Source organism: Polypterus senegalus, chromosome 12 (assembly GCF_016835505.1).
Source record: "Polypterus senegalus isolate Bchr_013 chromosome 12, ASM1683550v1, whole genome shotgun sequence".
Classification (NCBI taxonomy): Eukaryota; Metazoa; Chordata; class Cladistia; order Polypteriformes; family Polypteridae; genus Polypterus; species Polypterus senegalus.
In genome coordinates, this window is record NC_053165.1 from 140,400,982 (window position 1) to 140,421,303 (window position 20,322).

A 20,322-nucleotide genomic window follows, 5' to 3' on the forward strand; every position below is an offset into this window, starting at 1 on the left:
CCTGTCTATTTGGAACGTCTCCCTCAACCTGCTAACCCTGTGAAAATAAAATGGCAATCTCCCCATTCCAGGTGCCCTGTGTTTGCTTTATTACTTCACTCAATCAAATATGAAAGAAATATGATAGCAAAGAAGTATTTATTAAGAGCAGAATAATAGCAGCAGAAGAAAATATATTAGAAAATACAAATGATGGATATATAATTCTCAATCAAAATGCACCCTTGCCTTAAAGTCAGAAAGCTTATTGAAGATTAGCAGCAAAGGAAACATCATCATCAAATAGGGTATTATCCTGGGTGGCTTGCTTAAAATCAGCAGCCAGGCTGATACATAGATGACACCTTCGTCTCAGGTCACTGGATAGCATCCATGTTTCGCAACTATATAACAAAACAGGAAGCACCAGGAGCGAGACAAAGACGCCAATGAGCCCCCAACTCCAAACACAGACAACCCAACACAAGTCTGGGTTCAAATAAATGATTCGTTAATCCACAGAGATCAAAATGATAATCAATGCAGCCAATACACATACTTTAAATGCTTGCTTTCCTTCTCTCTTTCTTGTTCTCCTTCTCTCCTCCAATGAGTTCTGCCCACTGCCTCCCAACTGACTCCTTGAGCTATGACTTCCGGCTCCTTTTAAGGTGGAACAGGAAGCAATTCCAGTGACATAACATGGCCAATTGGAAGTACATCTGGGGTTATAAGGAGGCCAGGGAGGTACATCCCTGACAGCATCCTTTATTGTCCCCCAGGAATCCCTACAGGGCTGCACTTCCCAACTCCAAATCCCATGCAGCCCTGTGGGTGTCCAGACTGGGAAATATGAGGGACAGTGCCACCTAGTATTACAGGGGGATGGATGAACTACTCTCTTTTGTTCTCTCTTGCTGGTTCCAGTAGCCTCTGGGCATCCCAATCATCATGGGAATCATAAGGAGTCCCTGCCAGGTATTGCTCCAATTTATTCCATCCTTCTGTTATGGCATTCTGGCCGGGTAAGGAATTCAGTTCCAACCTGGGCATCTACACTTGTCATCTCAAGTCTTAAGGAACATTCTCTGTAAATCTCACAGATGTGACAAGAGGTTTATATTTGAAACCACTCCACAATATCAATTGTTGCTGTCCATGTTATTCCAGTCACCTCCCGCATTTCCACTATTACCTGACTGTCCAGCACTCCAAAGATTCACCAATTATTCTCCCATATTCTACCACCACAGCTACAACAAGTAAATCACCATCATTTTGGTAACAATATAACTCTTAACAAAATATTAATACACTTTTAATCAACATAAAACCATAGTCCATGTAAAAAGTTTTCTAAATGTTACTCATATTCAAAATAATGTATTAATTTTCTGAACCTGCTTATTCCTGTATAGGAACAGAGTCTATCCAGGCGAATGTTTCTCAACCACTGGGTCGTGATTTGCCATTGCTTATATTAGTACTGGGTTGTAGTGGGTCACAGTTGGGTGGGTTGTGTTCACGCTCAATCCTCCTTCCACTCTGACAGTCGCAAGGAAGACACCCACACCTCCTGCTCTGACGATTGTGCTCAATTAGATGGGGGGACCAAGAAGAAGATTAAATGATAAAGAATGGGTTGCAATACCAAAAGGATTGAGAAACATGGATCCATGTGAAACTGGGACAATGCAGGGGCCATCCATAGATGGGGCATCAGGCCAGTTACTCACATTTGGCCAATTTACAACCAGTCAGCCTACTCTATACTACAGAGGTGGGCAAGTGCAGCCTTCAAGGTCTTTTTTTGTGGCTGTCATGAAGGTATCAGTGAAACAAGTGATTGCGGCCTTTTGGCTTGTTCAGATTAGCCGAAAATGTCCAACGAAACAAACCACGTAAACGAAGATTGTTGATGAGGAATTGTTATTGAGAAGAATACATGGGTATAAAGAAAGTAAAGCAACTGTGAAAATATAACGAGCAGGATCCATTCAGGGAAGGGCTATGTAGTAAGTACAAACCAATCAGCATACGATTAGTGCAATTTGCAAAATTTGTCTTTTTCAATCAGTCACACTACTATGCTGAGCCGGCATTTTCAGAAATATAAGATCTAGAGAGCATTTTCAAAAGCATTGGTTTTTGGGGTTAAAATACACTAGTGTTGTGCAGATGACAGGCAAAAACAGAGACCAACGAAGGGTTGTCTGGAAGTCGTGGTTTTGACAAGCAGTCCTTTAGGAAGGGAAAACAGGGCCCAGAGGACAGAGCTCCAGGGAGGTGCTCTCAGTTCTTTTATGGGCTTTACCAGATGTGCTGTCACCAGAAACACCTCTCAGCCAATCTTTTAACAAACTTCGGCAACTTCTCCCAAGTGAAGAAAGGAGTTGGGAGTGGAATTGAAACAAGGGCTCACCTGGCAGAACGGATAAGGAAAAGGAGAATGCTATTGGTAGAAGAAGGCAAGATGTGAAAAAGGAGCATATAAGACAATTGGGGCTTATGGGACAGCTGTATATATATATTTTTTTTAAATAACTCCCTCTTATTTGCAAGATGGTCTCATCCGGAGGTTATTCTGGGTATATGGTTTTTCTCAACAGCACCCCCATCTGGTTACAATGGGTGAATTCTTGCAAGAAGTTGCCATATGACTCTCCATAATATTTTAAGCTTTGACTTGTGGTGTATATTGTTAAGCCTTTCTATTTTATGTTGATTCTTTGAATGAGTGTTAAAGCAGAAAAAATCACATCTACTTTACTTCAGAGAAGCAGTTATTCTGTTGTACACTTCCTAAAAAATGTCATTAAATTAACCCTTAAATTTACTTTTTTTTTTTTTTTGCAGTAAAGCATAAAAGGTTACTGAAGAGAAGAAAGCAGTGGAAGATTTGTGCCAACATTAAAAAATTAAAACAAGATGCACAATACAGGTTTTAATTTACAGGAAACAGTTAACTGTGGCAAAATTGCTAAAATACTTATAAATATATTAAAAAATACCTGGAACCAAGTCAATGTTCAAAATTATAACTGACAAAATCAATACAAAGAAAAAGTAAAAATCCTGTATTTTTTCATGACTTCACTTTTAAATAAACTCTAAAATTACATTTTACGTCACAACAAATTTGCATGGTAACATTATTTAACAATTACAATTAAATAATACATCTTTATATTTGCTGGAGGGAAAAAATAGGGATTTACATTCTTTTGGTAATCATTTTAATGCAGTTATTCTACTTTTAAGTCACTTCCTTTAACTGACATTTACTTGTATGGATTCTCTTCCAGTTGATTAATGTTACAGCTTCTCTTTCTTTCTAAAATAATGTATTTTCCTTTTATGTTTTTACCTGGCATTTTATCAGCAAAAGATTTCTGAGGACAATGTTAATGATGTTGCATTCTCAGAATAAATCATTGATGTAATCAAAAAATGTGCCTTGCTATTTGACCATCAAGTACACATTTTTATGTCACTTTTACTTTGTTATGAGTGCTTTGCTTATGGTTTGGGTGGCAGTGCCCACGTCTCAAGGATACTGGCTATGAATCCTGGCTTAATCCTGAGTAGACTTTAAATGTTCTCCTCATGTCTCAATGTTTTTCTTTGCTTCCTTCAGCCAAAGACTTGTAGATTATCTTTACTAGTGTATGGGGAAGAAAACAATCCTCATTATAGCTTGTTTTCATCCCCATACAATAAAATAAAATAGAATAAAAGTTGAAACTGTTCAGAATTGTGAATTAACACCCTGTCCCTCCCTCCCTCTCTCTCTCTACACACACATTATATATATATATATATATATATATATATACATATATACATACATATGTACATATATACATATATATACATATACGAGGTGTGGCAGAAAAGTAATGAGACTGGCAACACTGCAAGCGATCTGGCAACGCTGTGCTGTTGTCCTTGATAGAGCACGTGTATCAGTACCCTCCCATAGCTCAGTGCGAGTTTCAACTCCTTCCGTTAACTACGTGATTTTTGTGACTGCTATTAGCGAAGTTGTGTTTTTGGTTTTGTGTCACGCAAAATGGCACAGCGGAATTTGGAGCAACGTTGTGCCATTAAATTTTGTGTTAAGCTTGGAGAATTTTTATAAAGGCGTCCTTGAAAGGCTCAGAAAATGGGTCATTCGCGTGAGACCAGACATTGCAGACAAATGAATGACAATGCCACATGCCACACTGCCCTCTCCATAACAGAATTTTTGACCTCAAAAAGCATTCCTGTGGTTCCCCAGCCCCCTTATTCACCTGACCTCAGTCCGTGTGACTTTTTCCTAAACTGAAAAATGTCCTCAAAGGACGTCATTTCGGGACTTTAGAAAACATTCAAAAGAGTGTAACGGACATGCTGAAGACCATACCGGTTGAAGACTTCCAGCGCTGCTACCAACAGTGGGAACAACGTCTCCATCGGTGTGTAGCTGCCCAAGGGAACTACTTTGAAGGGGATAACATTGATGTTTGAAAAAAATAACTTTGGTAAATAAAAAATCAGTCTCATTACTTTTCTGCCACACCTCGTGTATATGTGTTAAGACGGCCCTGATCTGTGGTGAGGCATACATTCAAACTTTATCAAGGGCACAAAATGTAAGAAATTGGCTCACAGCAAATGAAGCATCAGAAAGGGGAAGCCAAGTAGGATTAGAATCTCCATCGTGTGCAGAAGATGTGGTGGTGGAACCCCTCAGACATTCAGTGACACAGCAGATTCTTTGACTGAAGGTGATTCTAAATTAGACCGGGTTCACAAGTTTTGTTATCTTGGTGATTTGCTAGGCCCTACTGATGGGGCAGATTTGGCAGTGACCACCAGACTAGGTGCATTTGGCAAACATTTAGAGAAGCACTACCATTAATAACATCCAAGCAGACTCCACATAGAGTGAAAGGGAGAATTTAATTCACTTACATGTGTCATTATGCTGTACATTAGTAAACATTAAAATCTGAATACCAGAAGAAGTTAGAGAGAACTGAGAGGGGCATGATAAGATGGATGTGTGATTTGTCACTGAAAGGTAATTTGAAGAAATAAGATCTATGCAGCTGAGTGAATGTTGAACCTATAAGTGTCATCATGCGAGGAAGAATCTTAGGTTTTTGTGATGCGAAAGGATGACAACAACTGGGTGAAGTCAAGTCTTGAAAGATTGGAGAATGGTAAGTGGCTTAGAGGAAGGCTAAAAAACATTGGAATGTAACAAGATATTAAGAAAACACAGCTTACAGATGCTAATACACTTGACAGAAGTCATTGGAGAAGAGGAATTTGGGGTAAAACGGACAACCCAGGTCATCCTGGAAATTACACTGTACAACACTGTACTGTATTCCATTTTAGAAGCAGTGAAAACGGGAGCATACCACTGATGACACTCAGTCCAGTGTCGGCTAAGGAACCTGTGACATTTTCATTTCATTTAAAGTGTACAGTGTGATGTTCGGTGTTCTGTTCTGTTAAATACTATTGTGAACCAAGCACAGTTTTAATGTGTTTTTATTACTCTAATTACTGTAATCCACACTAAGCAGCACTGGACAGTCTGCACTGCCCGGTGACATGTTAGAGAAGGTGGACCCAGCCACTTGCTGCTGCATTTCCAAGTCTATGCAATTTTCTTGAAACTACTGTACATGCCATTCTAACTCTTACTTTGGTGATCATAGCCAAATCTACTGTGTTTTGAACAAAAAGGCTGACAGGGTTGATAAAAGACTTACATTCATATCAGATAAACATTTAGTGCTGCCATAGCAAGAATAGCAGCATTTTGAAACAGGTGTTACTTTCCATACAAGCTCTCTGGTGAGGATGACTGGCAGATCTGGCCACCCTATACTTAACAACGTCCATGTCCTGCTGGAGAATCTGCAGACGCTGCCACGTAAACAGAATGACATAATTCCACTAGTTTGGTCCTGGGGCTTTCCCCAGTGGCCCTCAATGGGGGAACAAAAGGCCAGCAGGCTGATAATGTAGAAGCCCCAGGCAGACACTGACCGTGTGTGTATTATATGATAGTTAATCATTTATGTACAGCTGTGATCTGTAAGTGTAATTTTATTCCTGGTAAGGGTCATGGGGGCAGCCAGCCAAGCAGGTTAGCCCAGACTTCTCAGTTCCCACCTAAAGATCCCAGCTCTTCTAAAGGACTTCCATAGCATTCACAAGGGAGTCAGGAAATATAATCCCTGTGGAGTGTCCTGGGTTTTCCGCAGGTACTCCGCCCAGTGGGACATGCTTGGAGCACCCCTAGAACTGCATATCCAAATCACCTCAACTAGCTCCTTTCAATCCAGAGAAGCAGCGGCTCTGAGACTCCCTTGAATCTCTATGTTCACCCTATCATGGTGTGTCAGTCCAGCCATCCTAAGAATCCTCATTTCTACTGCTTGTACTCCCAATCTTTATTCTCTTGATCCTTACCCACAGTTCATGTTCTTTTACACAAAAATAATTCACATGTCCATCTTGTTAAATAAATAAAGCATAAACAACAAGCACATCTATACAAATATCACAGGAAACAACATTAGCAAACACTTGGAAAACTAAGCCAATACTTATAAAACATAATATGAAACTGCAGAAGGGGTGAAATGAAACTGGGCATCTTGACCAACTGGAAGAATTCACTGTATATACAGTATATTACTTAAGATTAAGGTTAAATTATTTTTGAACACATGTGCTTACTTTTTTGTTGGTTTGAGTCAAGGAATCCCTATTTGGAGTAAACTCAATACTTTGCAACTAGATTTGGGATTTTCTAACAAACAGGAGCCAGTCAGTCAGAATCTGCGACATCTTCTACCATCATTGTCAACACCAGCACCCCCCAGGGGTGCGTTTTGAGCCCCCTACTGTATAGTCTGATGACCCATGACTGCATATCTCACTATCAAAAAAATCGCATAGTAAAATTTGCAGATGACACAATGGTGGCAGGACTTTTCACACATAATGATGAGTCAGCATACAGGATGGAAGTGGCCATACTGGAGGCTTGGTGTAAGGACAACAACCTTAGCATTAATGTCAAGAAAACTAAGGCAGGAGACTTTTGGCGGCCTGGCACTCTCCCTTCTCTCCACCTTTACATCAAGGAAGAGATTGAAATTGTCACCTGCTTCGAATACTTGCATCTGCATATTACAAATGACCTCTCTTGCAGCTACAATACAGCCCGTCTGGAAAAGAAAGTCCAATAATGCTTCTGCTTCTTGGGGAGGCTAAAGCAGGTTGGTTGGTGCCCCTTGTTGACGTTAGAGGGTGCTGTTGCCCCGTGAAACCCAACAGACAGATGCTCAGGACACAAGTTGAAAAGCACTAAGCAAAATTTTAATAATTTTCTTCAATATAGTGCCTCTCAAGCACTACATCCACCAAACACAATCAATAAACGCAATAATTCTCTCCTTCTCTCCTCCCAGCAGCTTCTTCACACTCCCTCCCATCTCCAGCTCTTTTGCTGCGTCTCCACCAGTCCTTTATATTGTCCTTGACCCAGAAGTGCTTCTGTCCTTCTGTCCATGTGATTCATCAGCACTTCCGGGTCAGATGGAGACTTGTATTTTCTTCAGCCCAGAAGTAATTCTGTTCTTCTGTCTCCATGACTTAGGAGTACTTTCAGGCTATATGGGAAACAAAAATCCCTGCATCTCCTTGCAGCATCACATGGCGCCACCCACGGTACCCAGCAGGGCTGTGAGGCCGAACTCCTTCTACCATGGTTACATGCATGAATCCGGGGGAACCTCTAAGTTGCAAGAGGCGTGAATCCAGGACGCCTCTAAGCTGCAGGGAAGTCGCCATCTAATGTCCTGGGTGTGTTGGCTGGGTTGAGCTGCTTGCCATCCATGACAGTTCCCCACCCTAAGCTGAGCACAGTGGGGCAAAGCGTCCAGTCCCACGAGGGTTGTCCTTCTCCAGGAGGTGCTCTTTGCTGTGGCCAGATTGTAGCTCTGCCCTGTAAAGCAATCACAGGAGAACCGTGGGGAGACACCGTACATATGACGATGTTTAACTTACTCCCCGGTTCTCTGTGGACAATTTCTCCACACATGGCCCGGCCGGCAGCATTCATAGAACAGCCGCCTTCCCCCCGATAGTCTCACCCTGTGAGAATGAAAACAAGTTGGAAACGCTTGCTCCGCCCCTCTACCAGCTGAGGATGGACCGTCAGCTGCACATAAGCTTGCAGCTCCATGCTCTATTATATCAGGAGACCCCCATTTCTTTTCCAGGATCTCCTTTTTAATCTGGGGCTGCTTTATCACAGTCTGGGTCTCTCTATGTATAAGAGAGAGGCCCTTTACTGTCTGCTCCCCTTTTGATTTACATGTACCGATCACCAATGTCTTAAGAGCCGAGGAGATTCAGAAATCAGCACTACACCGCTGTTCCACCTCCCCCCAAACCTTCCACTGGGCGATTGGTCATCAGTACCCTCTCGACTGTAGGGCTCGAGGTTACTTGACATCCGCTACCGATTAATCATGGGGCCATTTCACTCTGCGTCCCTATTTGTTGAACGGTACCGGTTTGACCCACCTGTACCACTGAATTCACCATCTGGGGAAGCTATTGACAAAACCGCCGCTGGTATTCCTCCACCCGTTTCAAAGGCGTCTCGGCCGTCGCTCTCAGCTCCTCAACTGTGTTTTTTATTGAAGACAGGACCTGTAGAAAAATTTGTATGGGCTGGAATAGTTTTTATAGCTCCCGTACAACCATATTATTACATGAATTGGCCGGAGTTGGGCTCAGGCCATCTTCAGCCCCACATCCCGGCTGTGAGACAGTGAGCATGCCCGTCTCTGGCACATGCTCCGTTGGGTCTCGCAAGGGCAGCTTGGAATTGGAGTTCTGGAATGGGGTCAATGACTGACTGCAATCCGCCTGCTCTAATTTGTTGGCGGAAAGTTCAGTCACATCTTGGACCACCTTACCTGTGTATAGGGTGAGCGGTGCCTCACTCGCCTCCCTTTTCCCCTTTGGAAAGTCAGAGTCCGTCATCTTATAGCAAAGTAGAATACGGTAGGACGTGGACCTTCTCCTGCCTATAATTCTGTTGGGCTGGCTTGTCTTCCTCTTGCCCACTCTCTGGATCATCTTCGTCTGAGAGGTACGTGCATGCAACAAAATCAACTAAATCAAACCAATTCATAAGGTTTTCTCCGCACGTACCTCATTCCCGATGTTATGATCCAGTGGGCTTTTCCCCCGAAGACAATTGCCTCTCTTTGTTTCTCCACCAATGCCGATACTTCCGGGTCTGACACCGCAATCTGTTTCGTCCTACTCCTTCCCCGATGGACGGATTATCTTGTGAAGGTTTGTTGGCTATCACTCGTGTCACAGCGCTGCCTGTTGGGTTTACATCCTTGTAAATTTTAAAAGGTTTCTGACCTAAACCAACGGCCAGAATCCTACCAATTACGCCAATTGTGGACATTAAAGGGTGCTGTTGCCCCGTGAAATCCAACAGACAGATGTTCAGGACACAAGTTTCAAAGCACTAAGCAGAATTTTAATTATTTTCTTCAATATAGTGCCTCTCAAGCACTAAATCAATCAATCAACACAATAATTCTCTCCTTCTCTCCTCCCGGCAACTCAGTCACACTCCCTCCCAACTCCAGCTCTTTTGCTGGGTCTTCACCAGTCCTTTATATAATCCTTGACCCGGAAGTGCTTCTGTCCTTTCATCCATGTGATTCGTCAGCACTTCCGGGTCAGATGGAGACTTGTATTTTCTTCAACCCAGAAGTACTTCTGTTCTTGTGTCCCTGTGACTTGGGAGTACTTCCGGGCTATATGGGAAACAAAAACCCCTGCGTCTCCCTGCAACATCACACGGATGCACCCATGGTACCCAGGAGGGCTGTGAGGCCAAACTCCTACCATGGTTACATGCATGAATCCGGGGGAACCTCTAAGTTGCAAGAAAGTTGGCATCTAGTGTCCTGGGTGTGTCAGCTGGGTTGAGCTTCCTGGCCGTCCATCACACCCTCTATTCTGATCTCCTTTTACAAGTGTGTGGTAGAGAGCATCCATACTTCCCGTATCACAATGTGATGCAGCATCTGCTTAGTCACAGACAGGAGAGCACTGCAAAGGGTGCTTAAGGCAGCACAGAGGATCAGCAAAAGCAGCCTATCCAGTATGGAGGACATTTACACCAGCAGGCGCAAAAGTAAAGCCTCCTCCATTATGGAAGATGTCACTCATCCTGCACACAAACTATTTGCCTCTCTCTCATCGAGCAGGAAGTTGTGCAACTTATAGGCTAGAACTACCAGTTTGAAGAACAGCTTTGTCTTGGATGCTATGAGACTAATGAATACAACATCACTAAATCTGACTATATACACAGTATAGTATTCTGTTAACCCCAAGGACTTTGTGATAAAAGGTATCATAGATAAATGATAAATAAAATGAAATAATGTTAATACATAAATACAGTAAGATAGCTATGGCTAAAATAAATATTTCTGCAGTACTCCCTGTAGTTAATAGCAAGTAAAAAAGGTAGTAGCAATAGTTTAGTACATGAGGCTACTGAAATAGGTTTTTAAATTACAGGGACCGGAGTACCAAATTTCGTTTCTGCATATGTATGTTGGAATGACAATAAAAAGATCCCCAAACAACAGGAAGATATAAAACAAAGAATGAGATTCTGAAGAGGATAAAACACATCTACAGTATCACCTGCTTTACATCATCAGTAAAATGACCAAACAATATATCTGCTCAACTTCTAGTTTACAGTGGTGCAGAGATAAGATCAACTAAGAGTTAAGGTCTTTCCTATCAGCATCTGTTTTCAAAATGTCTTCCTTTAGTTGTTCTTGTTTGTCAGTAGACAAATTTAAGGCTAAACGAAAACAAGCTAAGTGAGCTTTTTCCTTGGTTGGATGGAGTTGTATCTCTCTTCATCAAGGGAAACATATGCGAGGTTGCAGCATTCTCGGTTAGTCTGTAGCGATTGTAACTGCTATGCTTCACTACGTTTATAGTGAAAAATTAACTACGGATTGTATGTCAACCCCAAACTGTCTTCAGACCCCCTTTCTCACGGCGCTTAAAATTACATACACTAATAAAAAATGTGCTTTACAAATGACCCAGATAAAAAAAGGTACAGAGAAAAGAAATGTAATTAATGATTTATATGCAATCCCAATAACTCCCAGGGCATAAGCCAATTCCAAAACCACCCGCACTCTCCCAATATATACAGTAAAAAAAAATACAATAAAAATATCCCATAACATCCACTCAATTTAGATAATCATATCTCAAAATATTTCAATTCTTCAGTTATGCCAATTCCAGAATAAAATATTTCTCACTCTGCTCGTGATCCCATCCACTGTCTAGTCCACTTCCCTCAGTGTATCAGGATTCTTCATCAAACTGCATCGGCCTTTTGGTGCTCCACAAGAAACATTCCTTTTCCTGGCCTTAGATAGGCCACTTCTTTCTCCACCGCCATAAAGCTTGGGGTGTTATTCCTCTCTTCCTGGCTTTTCGCGCTCCTTTTCAATAGTGAGTCAGTTTCCAAGGCACTCCTAGAAATTGCAACAACAGCCCAATACCTCACAAAGGTCCTCCCTATCCAGCCTGGCCATCTTATGGTATAGCTGTGCTCAGACGGAGACGGGATTCACATAGTGAGACAAAAGACAAACCCGAACATAAACTTATGTGCCAGTGCCCTAAGTCTTTTAAAAGAGCCTGAAGAAGCTAGGGCCCCTAGATGAAAACCAACATAGATTTCAAACCAATTCTGAAATGCAAGATAAAGTTCCAAAAATATAACAAGAACAAGAATATAATAGAAGATATGTAGACAGACTACAGTTCAAAACCAGAACAGAAAGAAATGGAGACTGGAGGCAAAGTGGTGAGATTTTGAAACTGCAATTACAGTAAGTAACAAAATTTACTACACTGAATACCAGACATACTTTGCATATAATATTTTAATGGATTTTTTTGCAATAGTTTATCACACAAATTTTTTTTTACCCCTTTAGCTTGAAGTAAACACACACTGTAAGATAAATAAATGAGAAAAGGCTAATTGGCCCTTAACCCTGATTTATAATTATTCATATCATGCTTTATTCTGCTAGAAGACATGCAGTGACTTACTACTGGGTCAGTCTTTCTAAAAGGCTATTCATGAACAATTAAGTAACCTTTATCTAAGCACCAACTATATGGCCAACAGCATTCCTATGGTGCTTTCCAAATATAGTTCAAAATATATTATGGAATATAACATTTGTACCAGAAGTACATTGTGGCTTATAAAATAAGGAAGACGTTGGCTATAGATTACGATAAAGTAATCACTGTTTAAATTTTTAATGTCATCATAATAAGTCACCCTTTTTTTGAAAGCATTGGAAATATTTTTGAATTAAAAATAGTACGACGATAGAAGAAAAACATTTAACATGAAAAGATGCCAGAAGCTTACAAACATAGAACACATACTGTATGTGTTACATACAGAACACATACAATAAATAATCCAGTGAAAGCCTATTTTATCACTTTGAGAGGTTTGACATCATCATCTCAAATGATATTTCTTAACTTGAAGTATAAACCTATTTATATATACTGTATACAACTCACATATTAGCAATGTATTATTTATAATTTAACAAAGTAGGCAGTTCAGTTACTCCCCTTATTTTTCACTCGGACCTTCATGTTGTCAGCTGTAAGAAAAGCGGCTTAATTTCATCCTAACAAGTACAAATGCGACTTTTATAATTTGCTACATCCTCAAACCCTCATTGGTCTCTCCAATCCACGTTGATAGAATATAGTATTAAACTTTTATCTGATTGCTTTGAGTTTGAAATAAACAGGCTGGCCATATCCTTGAACACTGAGCCCTTCCGCAATCAGCTCCCTTTTAATGTTGATCAAGTGCACGTGTCTTAGTTCACCATCTCGTGGTGCTATTCAGAACAATTTAGAAAGCAGTGATGTGCCAACTCCAAGCAGCTTTCCTCCAATTCCTGGCATGAACAATGTAGCAGCTGATCCAACGGTATCCAAAATTTGTCCAAACAATGATGGTTTGCTTTCATTTGCAACCTCCTGCTTCAGTCTATTAATCTCTTCATTCAACAGTCCTGCTTTTTTCTCAAATCCTTCCTCCAGAAGCTGTTGCTGTTCCTGCAAACACAACGGAGAGTCAGAAAAAGAAGATTCATTGAAATGAAAAACAAAACATGTCAAGCTCACACTCATCCACAAGACCCCATGATCGCCTAGCGGTGTGTAATTTCACTTACTAAACTAAATGTTCGCCCTACTGATACTTTCATGTTGTATTACTGATGTGAACTGATATATTCTCGCCTTATCACAGTGACTGCTGGGAGATTCTTTTGACATTTCTGTTTATGCTTTACAGATACAATGTGGTGGTACAGGAGGTGGTGGCCTTGTGAATCTGGCACATAGCATTCCTAATATTTTTATAAGTAGGCAGTTTGGGTTTTGCCTTTTGGCTTTCTCTTTGATTCTTGTAACTCTTTATTTAGTTGATTTTGTAAGTTATATTATAGTGTAGTGCCAAAGAGGCCAGATGGGCTTCTTGATTGAGATGGAGGATAATTTCTTGCCCATTTGGAACACCATAATAGAAGGATAGCAAGAGTGGAGACAACTCAGCCGGGACAGCTTGTAATCTCAGTCTGGGATGGGAATATAGAATACTAGCAAAATACCCGCGCTTCGCAGTGGAGAAGTAGTGTGTTAAAGAAGCAATGAAAAAGAAAAGGAAACATTTTGAAAATAACGTAACATGATTGTCAATGTAATTGTTTTGTCACTGTTGTGAGTGATGAGTGTTGTTGTCATATATATTTACACACACACACATAAACATATATATATATATATATACATATCTATACATATACACATATATACATACTGTCAGGGATGCCAGGGGCTATGACCCGGCCGGGACGCCAGGAGGGACCGGAAGAGGGTCAGAGCCCGCCTGACCACGGGGTTCGCCTTCCGGGTTGCTTTGGGAGCCACGGGTCAAGGGCTTGGAAGCTCTTCCCTGTAGGGGCCCGTGGCCACCGCCAGGAGGCGCCCCAATGCCTTGGGATTTGTTTCCCAGCACTCCTGCCACACCAGGAAGTGCTGGGGAAGACTTTGGACGGTGCCCGGGAGCAGCCGGGAGGACAGCCGACACTTCCGCCACGCTGGGGCGTGGCCAGAAGATTGCCGGGAACACCTGGGGCTCATCCGGTCCTCCATAAAGGGCCGCCTCCGCCATTCAGGGCTGGAGTCGGGTGGAAGGAGGACGGCAGTGGAGAGTGGAGGCGGCCCGAAGAAAGGCATTGTGGCCAGGACATTGAGTATTTGGGGTTTTGTGCACGTGACTAGGTCTTTGTGACCAATGGACTGGGGTCTTGGTGACCATAATAATTGTAAATATTTTGTAAATAAACGTGTGGTGGTGTGATAACAACATGTCCGCCTGTCTGTGCCCGGTGCCGCTCACATCTGGCGAAGTCGGCAGGATGCTCCGCCTGTTTCAAGGCGGAGACCTGTTCATAAAAATTTTGTTGTGGACGGCCCGTGCAGCAGGGGACCCCACCCACGCATCGCTGGGCTGCGTGCACACAGCCCCGCTGGGTAAGGAACCCCACGGACCGCCAGGGGTCCGCAGGAGGGCCGTTATTCCCTGAAGCGGGCGGGCGGCGCGTATTGGAAGAGTGCAGCGGTCTCCAACGAGCGCGCCGTTGCTGGAGGCGCCCGGGACGGCATGGCGTCCGGAGAGGCCACGCCGAGGACGTTTCCTCGGTTTGACGGGACCTGGGAGGTGAGTTCCCTGCCTATCGGCAGCCGCCCTTGGGGCCGGGCGTGTTTTGTTTTCCAGGCAGGGACCTCCAGGATCCGCGCCAGTGGCGGGCGATGCTGGTTTGCGGGCCCGCAGCACAGCGCAGCCGCGAGGGCTGCGGCGAGGAGACGCTGCAGCTCGAGAGGCGCTGGCAACAGCAAGGCTGCCGGCAAGCACGCCGCCGCAGAAAGGGAGCCAAGATGGCCGCGGACCGAAGTCCTCCCCTGACAGGCACGCATTGGACGGTGTGTCTTGCGTGCCCGCCGATGACTGTAGAGAGGCGGACCAGGGAATGTCCATCACGGGCAGGGGGGAGACCCGATTGGGCCGGAGGAGAAGGCCCACAGGAAGTGGCCGGCGTCGGAGGCCGACAGTCAGGTAGGCTCCGCGTCGGTTAACTTCCTGTCTTTGCCGGCTGCTTTGGCGGAGCTGGAGGCGCCCCTTCAGCCCGCCGGGCAGCGGTGTTACAGGTGCTATGTGCCTCCGGCTGAGGTGCTGGTACTGGAGAGAAGGCGCCGGCGCTGAGAACGTTTCTATCGACAACGGGACGGCGCGACGCTGGAATCTCCAGCCGGAGAGGTACAGCGGAGACGGTGAGTACAGCCGACTCCGTAAAGCATATGGGAGGGTCTGCTGAAAAAGGCTGTGAAGACAATGAGCAGTTCCGAGTAAGCAGCCCTCCGACAGGAGGTGCGGCGCCGCGGACTGCATGCGCGGCGAGGGGGGAGTCCGAGAGGACGCTGAAGGGACACGGGCTGCTAAGTGCCCTGGTCCTAGCGCCCGCCCGAAGTTGGCTGCGGTCTTGCTCGACTATAGGGACGCAGACGGACAGAGGCGCTTTTATTCCATAAGGAGTCTCAAACCGCCATGGCGCCCAGAGTGAAGGGAGGAATAAGAGGCTGGGTGCCGATTCCTCCGATATGAGGACGCAGACGGAAAGGGGCTGTGTTGAAGGGATATCGGAATAAAGGGAGGATTAAGAGGCTGGGTGCCGATTCCTCCGATAAGGTGAGACGCTGCTGCTGGGTGCACGCTGTGGCTGGCTGCCCTCTGGGAGAGCAGAGGGAATCCCTGAGGCCGGGCGGAGAGAGAGCGGGCGGTGCCGACGACTCCATCGCGAGAGGGACACGGAAGCCGCGGAGAGGGTGCCGATCAGGCAAGTGCCGGGTGCCGTTGGAGGGGGAACGCTGCCCGCATGCGGCACGAGCTGGGTGCTTTGGCAGCGGTTCTGCCCCTGTGTTCTCTTTGTAGGGACGGACCCCGGCGAAGTTGAAGGAACCCTTCGGCGGAACAGCCCTCTGATGTCGGGCCGCCTGCAGAAGGATCTCTGTCGGTGCGCAGGTGCGCCAGAGCTGGAGGAGCCAACGGGGAACGAGTGGCTCAGAACAAAGGGGCGGAGGTCCCGGAGGGGGTGCCTACCGAGGAGGCCCCGGGGTGCCGGTAAAAGGGGGGAGCACAACCTGTGCGAGGCACAGGGATGCACCATGGGTTGGTGCGCAGATTGTGTCTCCGCCCTGTCCCTGCTAGGAGTGCGGGCCGACCCCGCTATCCTCGAGTGGGACCCGTTTCGGGGCTCTGCTGCCCTCGCTGGACGGGTCGCTCTTACCCACGAGTGGTCTTCGCTGGCTGTGGGGCACTGTCAGGGATGCCAGGGGCTATGACCCGCCGGGACGCCAGGAGGGACCGGAAGAGGGTCAGAGCCCGCCTGGACCACGTGGGGTTCGCCTTCCGGGTTGCTTTGGGAGCCACGGGTCAAGGGCTTGGAAGCTCTTCCCTGTAGGGGCCCGTGGCCACCGCCAGGAGGCCCAATGCCTTGGGATTTGTTTCCCAGCACTCCTGCCACACCAGGAAGTGCTGGGGGGAAGACTTTGGACGGTGCCCGGGGAGCAGCCGGGAGGACAGCCGACACTTCCGCCACGCTGGGGCGTGGCCAGAAGATTGCCGGGAGCACCTGGGGCTCATCCGGGTCCTCCATAAAGGGCCGCCTCCGTCATTCAGGGCTGGAGTCGGGTGGAAGGAGGACGGCAGTGGAGAGTGGAGGCGGCCCGAAGAAAGGCATTGTGGCCAGGACATTGAGTATTTGGGGTTTTGTGCACGTGACTAGGTCTTTGTGACCAATGGACTGGGGTCTTGGTGACCATAATAATTGTAAATATTTTGTAAATAAACGTGTGGTGGTGTGATAACAACATGTCCGCCTGTCTGTGCCCGGGTGCCGTTCACAATACATATATATATATATCTACATATATACACATACATATGCATACACACATACATACATACATACACACACATATACACACACAAATACATATATATATATACATACACACACACATATATAAACATATATATATATACATATATACATACATATCTACATATATACACACACAGCTATTTCGTATCAGTGCAATACGCTGCTTGTTAAAACGGATGACACCCGCTCTTACGTGCAAGTCTGCGTGGATATTATGAACTATCATATTTGTTCAAGTTCTATTTAAATTTTAAATAGAAGGAATTTTTATTTAGTCGACAGAAATATCTTTGGTAGGAATGGTAAAAACAGACAGGAATATTATTTGTGAATAAATCAACTCAAACCTTAAACAACTTATAATATTTTGCTCTCCATAAAAATATATCCTGTCAAAATTATACAAATTCAAATATGAACATGCTGCATAACAAAACCTGGAAATATAAATAAAATGTGTTCCTTTCAGCAATAACAAATCAAATCATTCAGTTGTCTTTGCTCATATGTCATTTTAGAGCTGGACGCCTGGCATCTTTTTTTGGCCACAGGTTCGTTTCTGTTTGGTGTGAAGTTCTGTATTGTGGAGATTCTCAGGATGGATTGCAGGTGCTCATCAGTGAGGCGACTCCTGTGTGCTGTTTTGTTAGTCTTTATCACTGAGAAGAGCTTCTCACACAGATATGTGCTACCAAACATGCACAAGGTTCGAGTCGCATGTAGACGGACTTTTTTTGTTCTTCAAAGTCACCAAAGCGCCGTGCAAACTCAGTGCGCGCAGTTTATCAGCAAAGTGCGATTTGGGAACACCGTAGTGACGACTTGGTTTAACATTACTTGGCAACAGGGAAAGTGGGGCAAGGTGCACTGGTGCATTTGTGTCTCCCATAAAAGCAGCTTCACTTGAAATCACTTTGTGATTGTGCACGGTAAAACGTCCGCTGAAGTGTCAGATTCTTATTTAATTATTCTGCTTTCTGTATCTTCTGCATTGCATTCAGGTTACCCTGATGTTTTGTCTCATAGTGCCGTCTTAGATTAAATTCTGTAATTACAGCCACATTAGCTCCACAAATGAGACACACGGGTTCAGTAAACATATACTCAGCCTCCCATCGGTTTTAAAGGCTCTATTTTCAGAATCAACTTTTCTCTTCAGCATCGTGTGAGCTAGCTTCGCAATAACTTGCAGCATCATAAGGTAGACTTGATTAACGCGGTAAGTGTTGCAAGGCAGCTGAAGCGCTGCATTATGGGATCTGTAGTTTATTGTGTTACCAGCGCTTCATATACCCGGCTTTAATAACAATAATACAGTATATAAAATGATCTCGGGCGGATATAATTACACGCGGGCGGATGTGGCCCGCGCCCTTGAGTTTGACACATATGGACTAAATAGAACTTGAAAAGATATATTTTTTCAAATGTGATCGCGCAATTCAGATAGAGTTGACGCGCACTACAGCCTGCATGCCTCAATAAGTCATCCTCCCTCGCTCTTACTTTTTACCGTTCATCTAATGAATACACTGAGTATGGCTTTACCAAAACAATCATTGATGGCGAATAAAGTATCCATTATTCGAGTATGTAGATCGGGATATATATATATATATATATATATATATATACCAGCGTATATGCGCAGAGAAGTAGTGTGTTAAAAAGCTAGAAAAGAAAAGGGAACATTTTAAAAATAACGTAACATGACTGTCAATATACAGTATTTGTTTTGTGAGTGTTACTGAGTGTTGCTGTCATCAAGGATTTGATTATCATTATTTCTTTCAATCAGGTTCGTATTTGTAGGATGTGTTGTGTTCAAGTTACATTCCGTGTTTGTCAATCGTTGTAAAGATGACAGGTTTCATTCATCGATTCGTTTCTTACTGCATCAATAAACAGCTCGTCTTCTTCTTTATCTGAGACCTGACACACTGCATGCACGGTTTTTTACACTGTCTTCCTTTAGCGGGACATTGACTTTTTCCAACGTGTGCTTTGTTTCCGCAGTAGCTGGATTTATGAATATGCTTGTATGTATCAGGCGCTTCATATTTTTGCTGCCTTTTCAATTGTGTAATTCGGTTTTGTTCAGCTCTTTGGAACTGTTGCTTTTATCTGTGCACTCGTCCAGTTCACGTGAGCCGCCGGTGTACATGCATCGAAGGTTCCCAGCTGTGCTGGTGCCATCTCGTGCTATGTCCATGGCTGTATTTAATGTTACCTTAGTCCTGGCACTTAAAACTTTCTCTCGCAGTTTCTGAGTTTGTGTCAAACACCACCCTGACCATCTCATCTTCCTCTCCATAAGCACAGTCCTTCACCCGTGAATATTTAGTGGAGTTTGCTATTGGATTGCCGCTGACGGACGGCCTTATATGGGCAGGCACTAAATTACAAACGCCAGCGCAGCCTGTCTATGAACTTAATTTAAAGTGTAGGTTTACATCGTGCTTTGTTTCCGAAGTAGCAGAACTCATGAATATGGTTGTATATGTCACTCGCTCGCTTCTTATTGTTTCGCTGCCTTCTCAATTATATAATGCATGTTTTCTTCAGCGCTTTTTTGAGGTCTTCCTGGTTTTCTATGTACTGCGTGATTACGTGAGAGGCGTGATGATGTCACACGAAACTCCGCCCCCACGGCGTTGAAGCTCATCTCCATTACAGTAAATGGAGAAAAACTGCTTCCAGTTATGACCATTACGTGTAGAATTTCGATATAAAACCTGCCCAACTTTTGTAAGGAAGCTGTAAGGAATGAACCTGCCAAATTTCAGCCTTCCACCCACACGGGAAGTTGGAGAATTAGTGATGAGTCAGTGAGTGAGTGAGTCAGTGAGTGAGTGAGTGAGGGCTTTGCCTTTTATTAGTATAGATTGGTTGGGTTGGGGGATTGTAGATGCCAGGATCAGGTTATTCCCCCACATGGCAGATGACAGTGTTTCTCTGGGCTGAACCAAATTAGGACAACTGCAGGGTGGCATGGGAATATGAGTCTAGAAGCATAACCCTAGTCTGGGTCCTTGGGCACAGCCAGTGGAGGACCGTCCTGGTTTTTACACAAGTGATCTGGACACTCAATGTAGTCTCTAGTCCGATTTTAAAGAAGCCCCGCAGCTTC

General features: G+C 44.3%; 2 protein-coding genes across 6 annotated transcripts in view; one reads left to right on the top strand and one right to left on the bottom strand.

Moving 5' to 3' along the window:
• The window catches only part of LOC120541722 (IgGFc-binding protein-like), a 59,797-nt gene extending 56,367 nt beyond the window's left edge, over positions 1-3,430 (top strand). The window contains exon 21 of the mRNA XM_039773613.1: positions 2,836-3,430. Coding sequence (XP_039629547.1) covers positions 2,836-2,845 — 10 coding nt within the window. The 3' untranslated portion in view covers positions 2,846-3,430. The remainder of the gene's footprint in view (positions 1-2,835) is intronic.
• A 9,081-nt stretch (positions 3,431-12,511) lies between these two features.
• The window catches only part of LOC120541723 (guanylate-binding protein 1-like), a 37,547-nt gene continuing 29,736 nt past the window's right edge, over positions 12,512-20,322 (bottom strand). For all 5 annotated transcript variants that reach the window (XM_039773615.1, XM_039773619.1, XM_039773614.1 and 2 more), the window contains exon 11: positions 12,512-13,242. In XM_039773615.1, the coding sequence (XP_039629549.1) occupies positions 13,027-13,242 (216 nt within the window). In that variant the 3' untranslated portion in view covers positions 12,512-13,026. The remainder of the gene's footprint in view (positions 13,243-20,322) is intronic.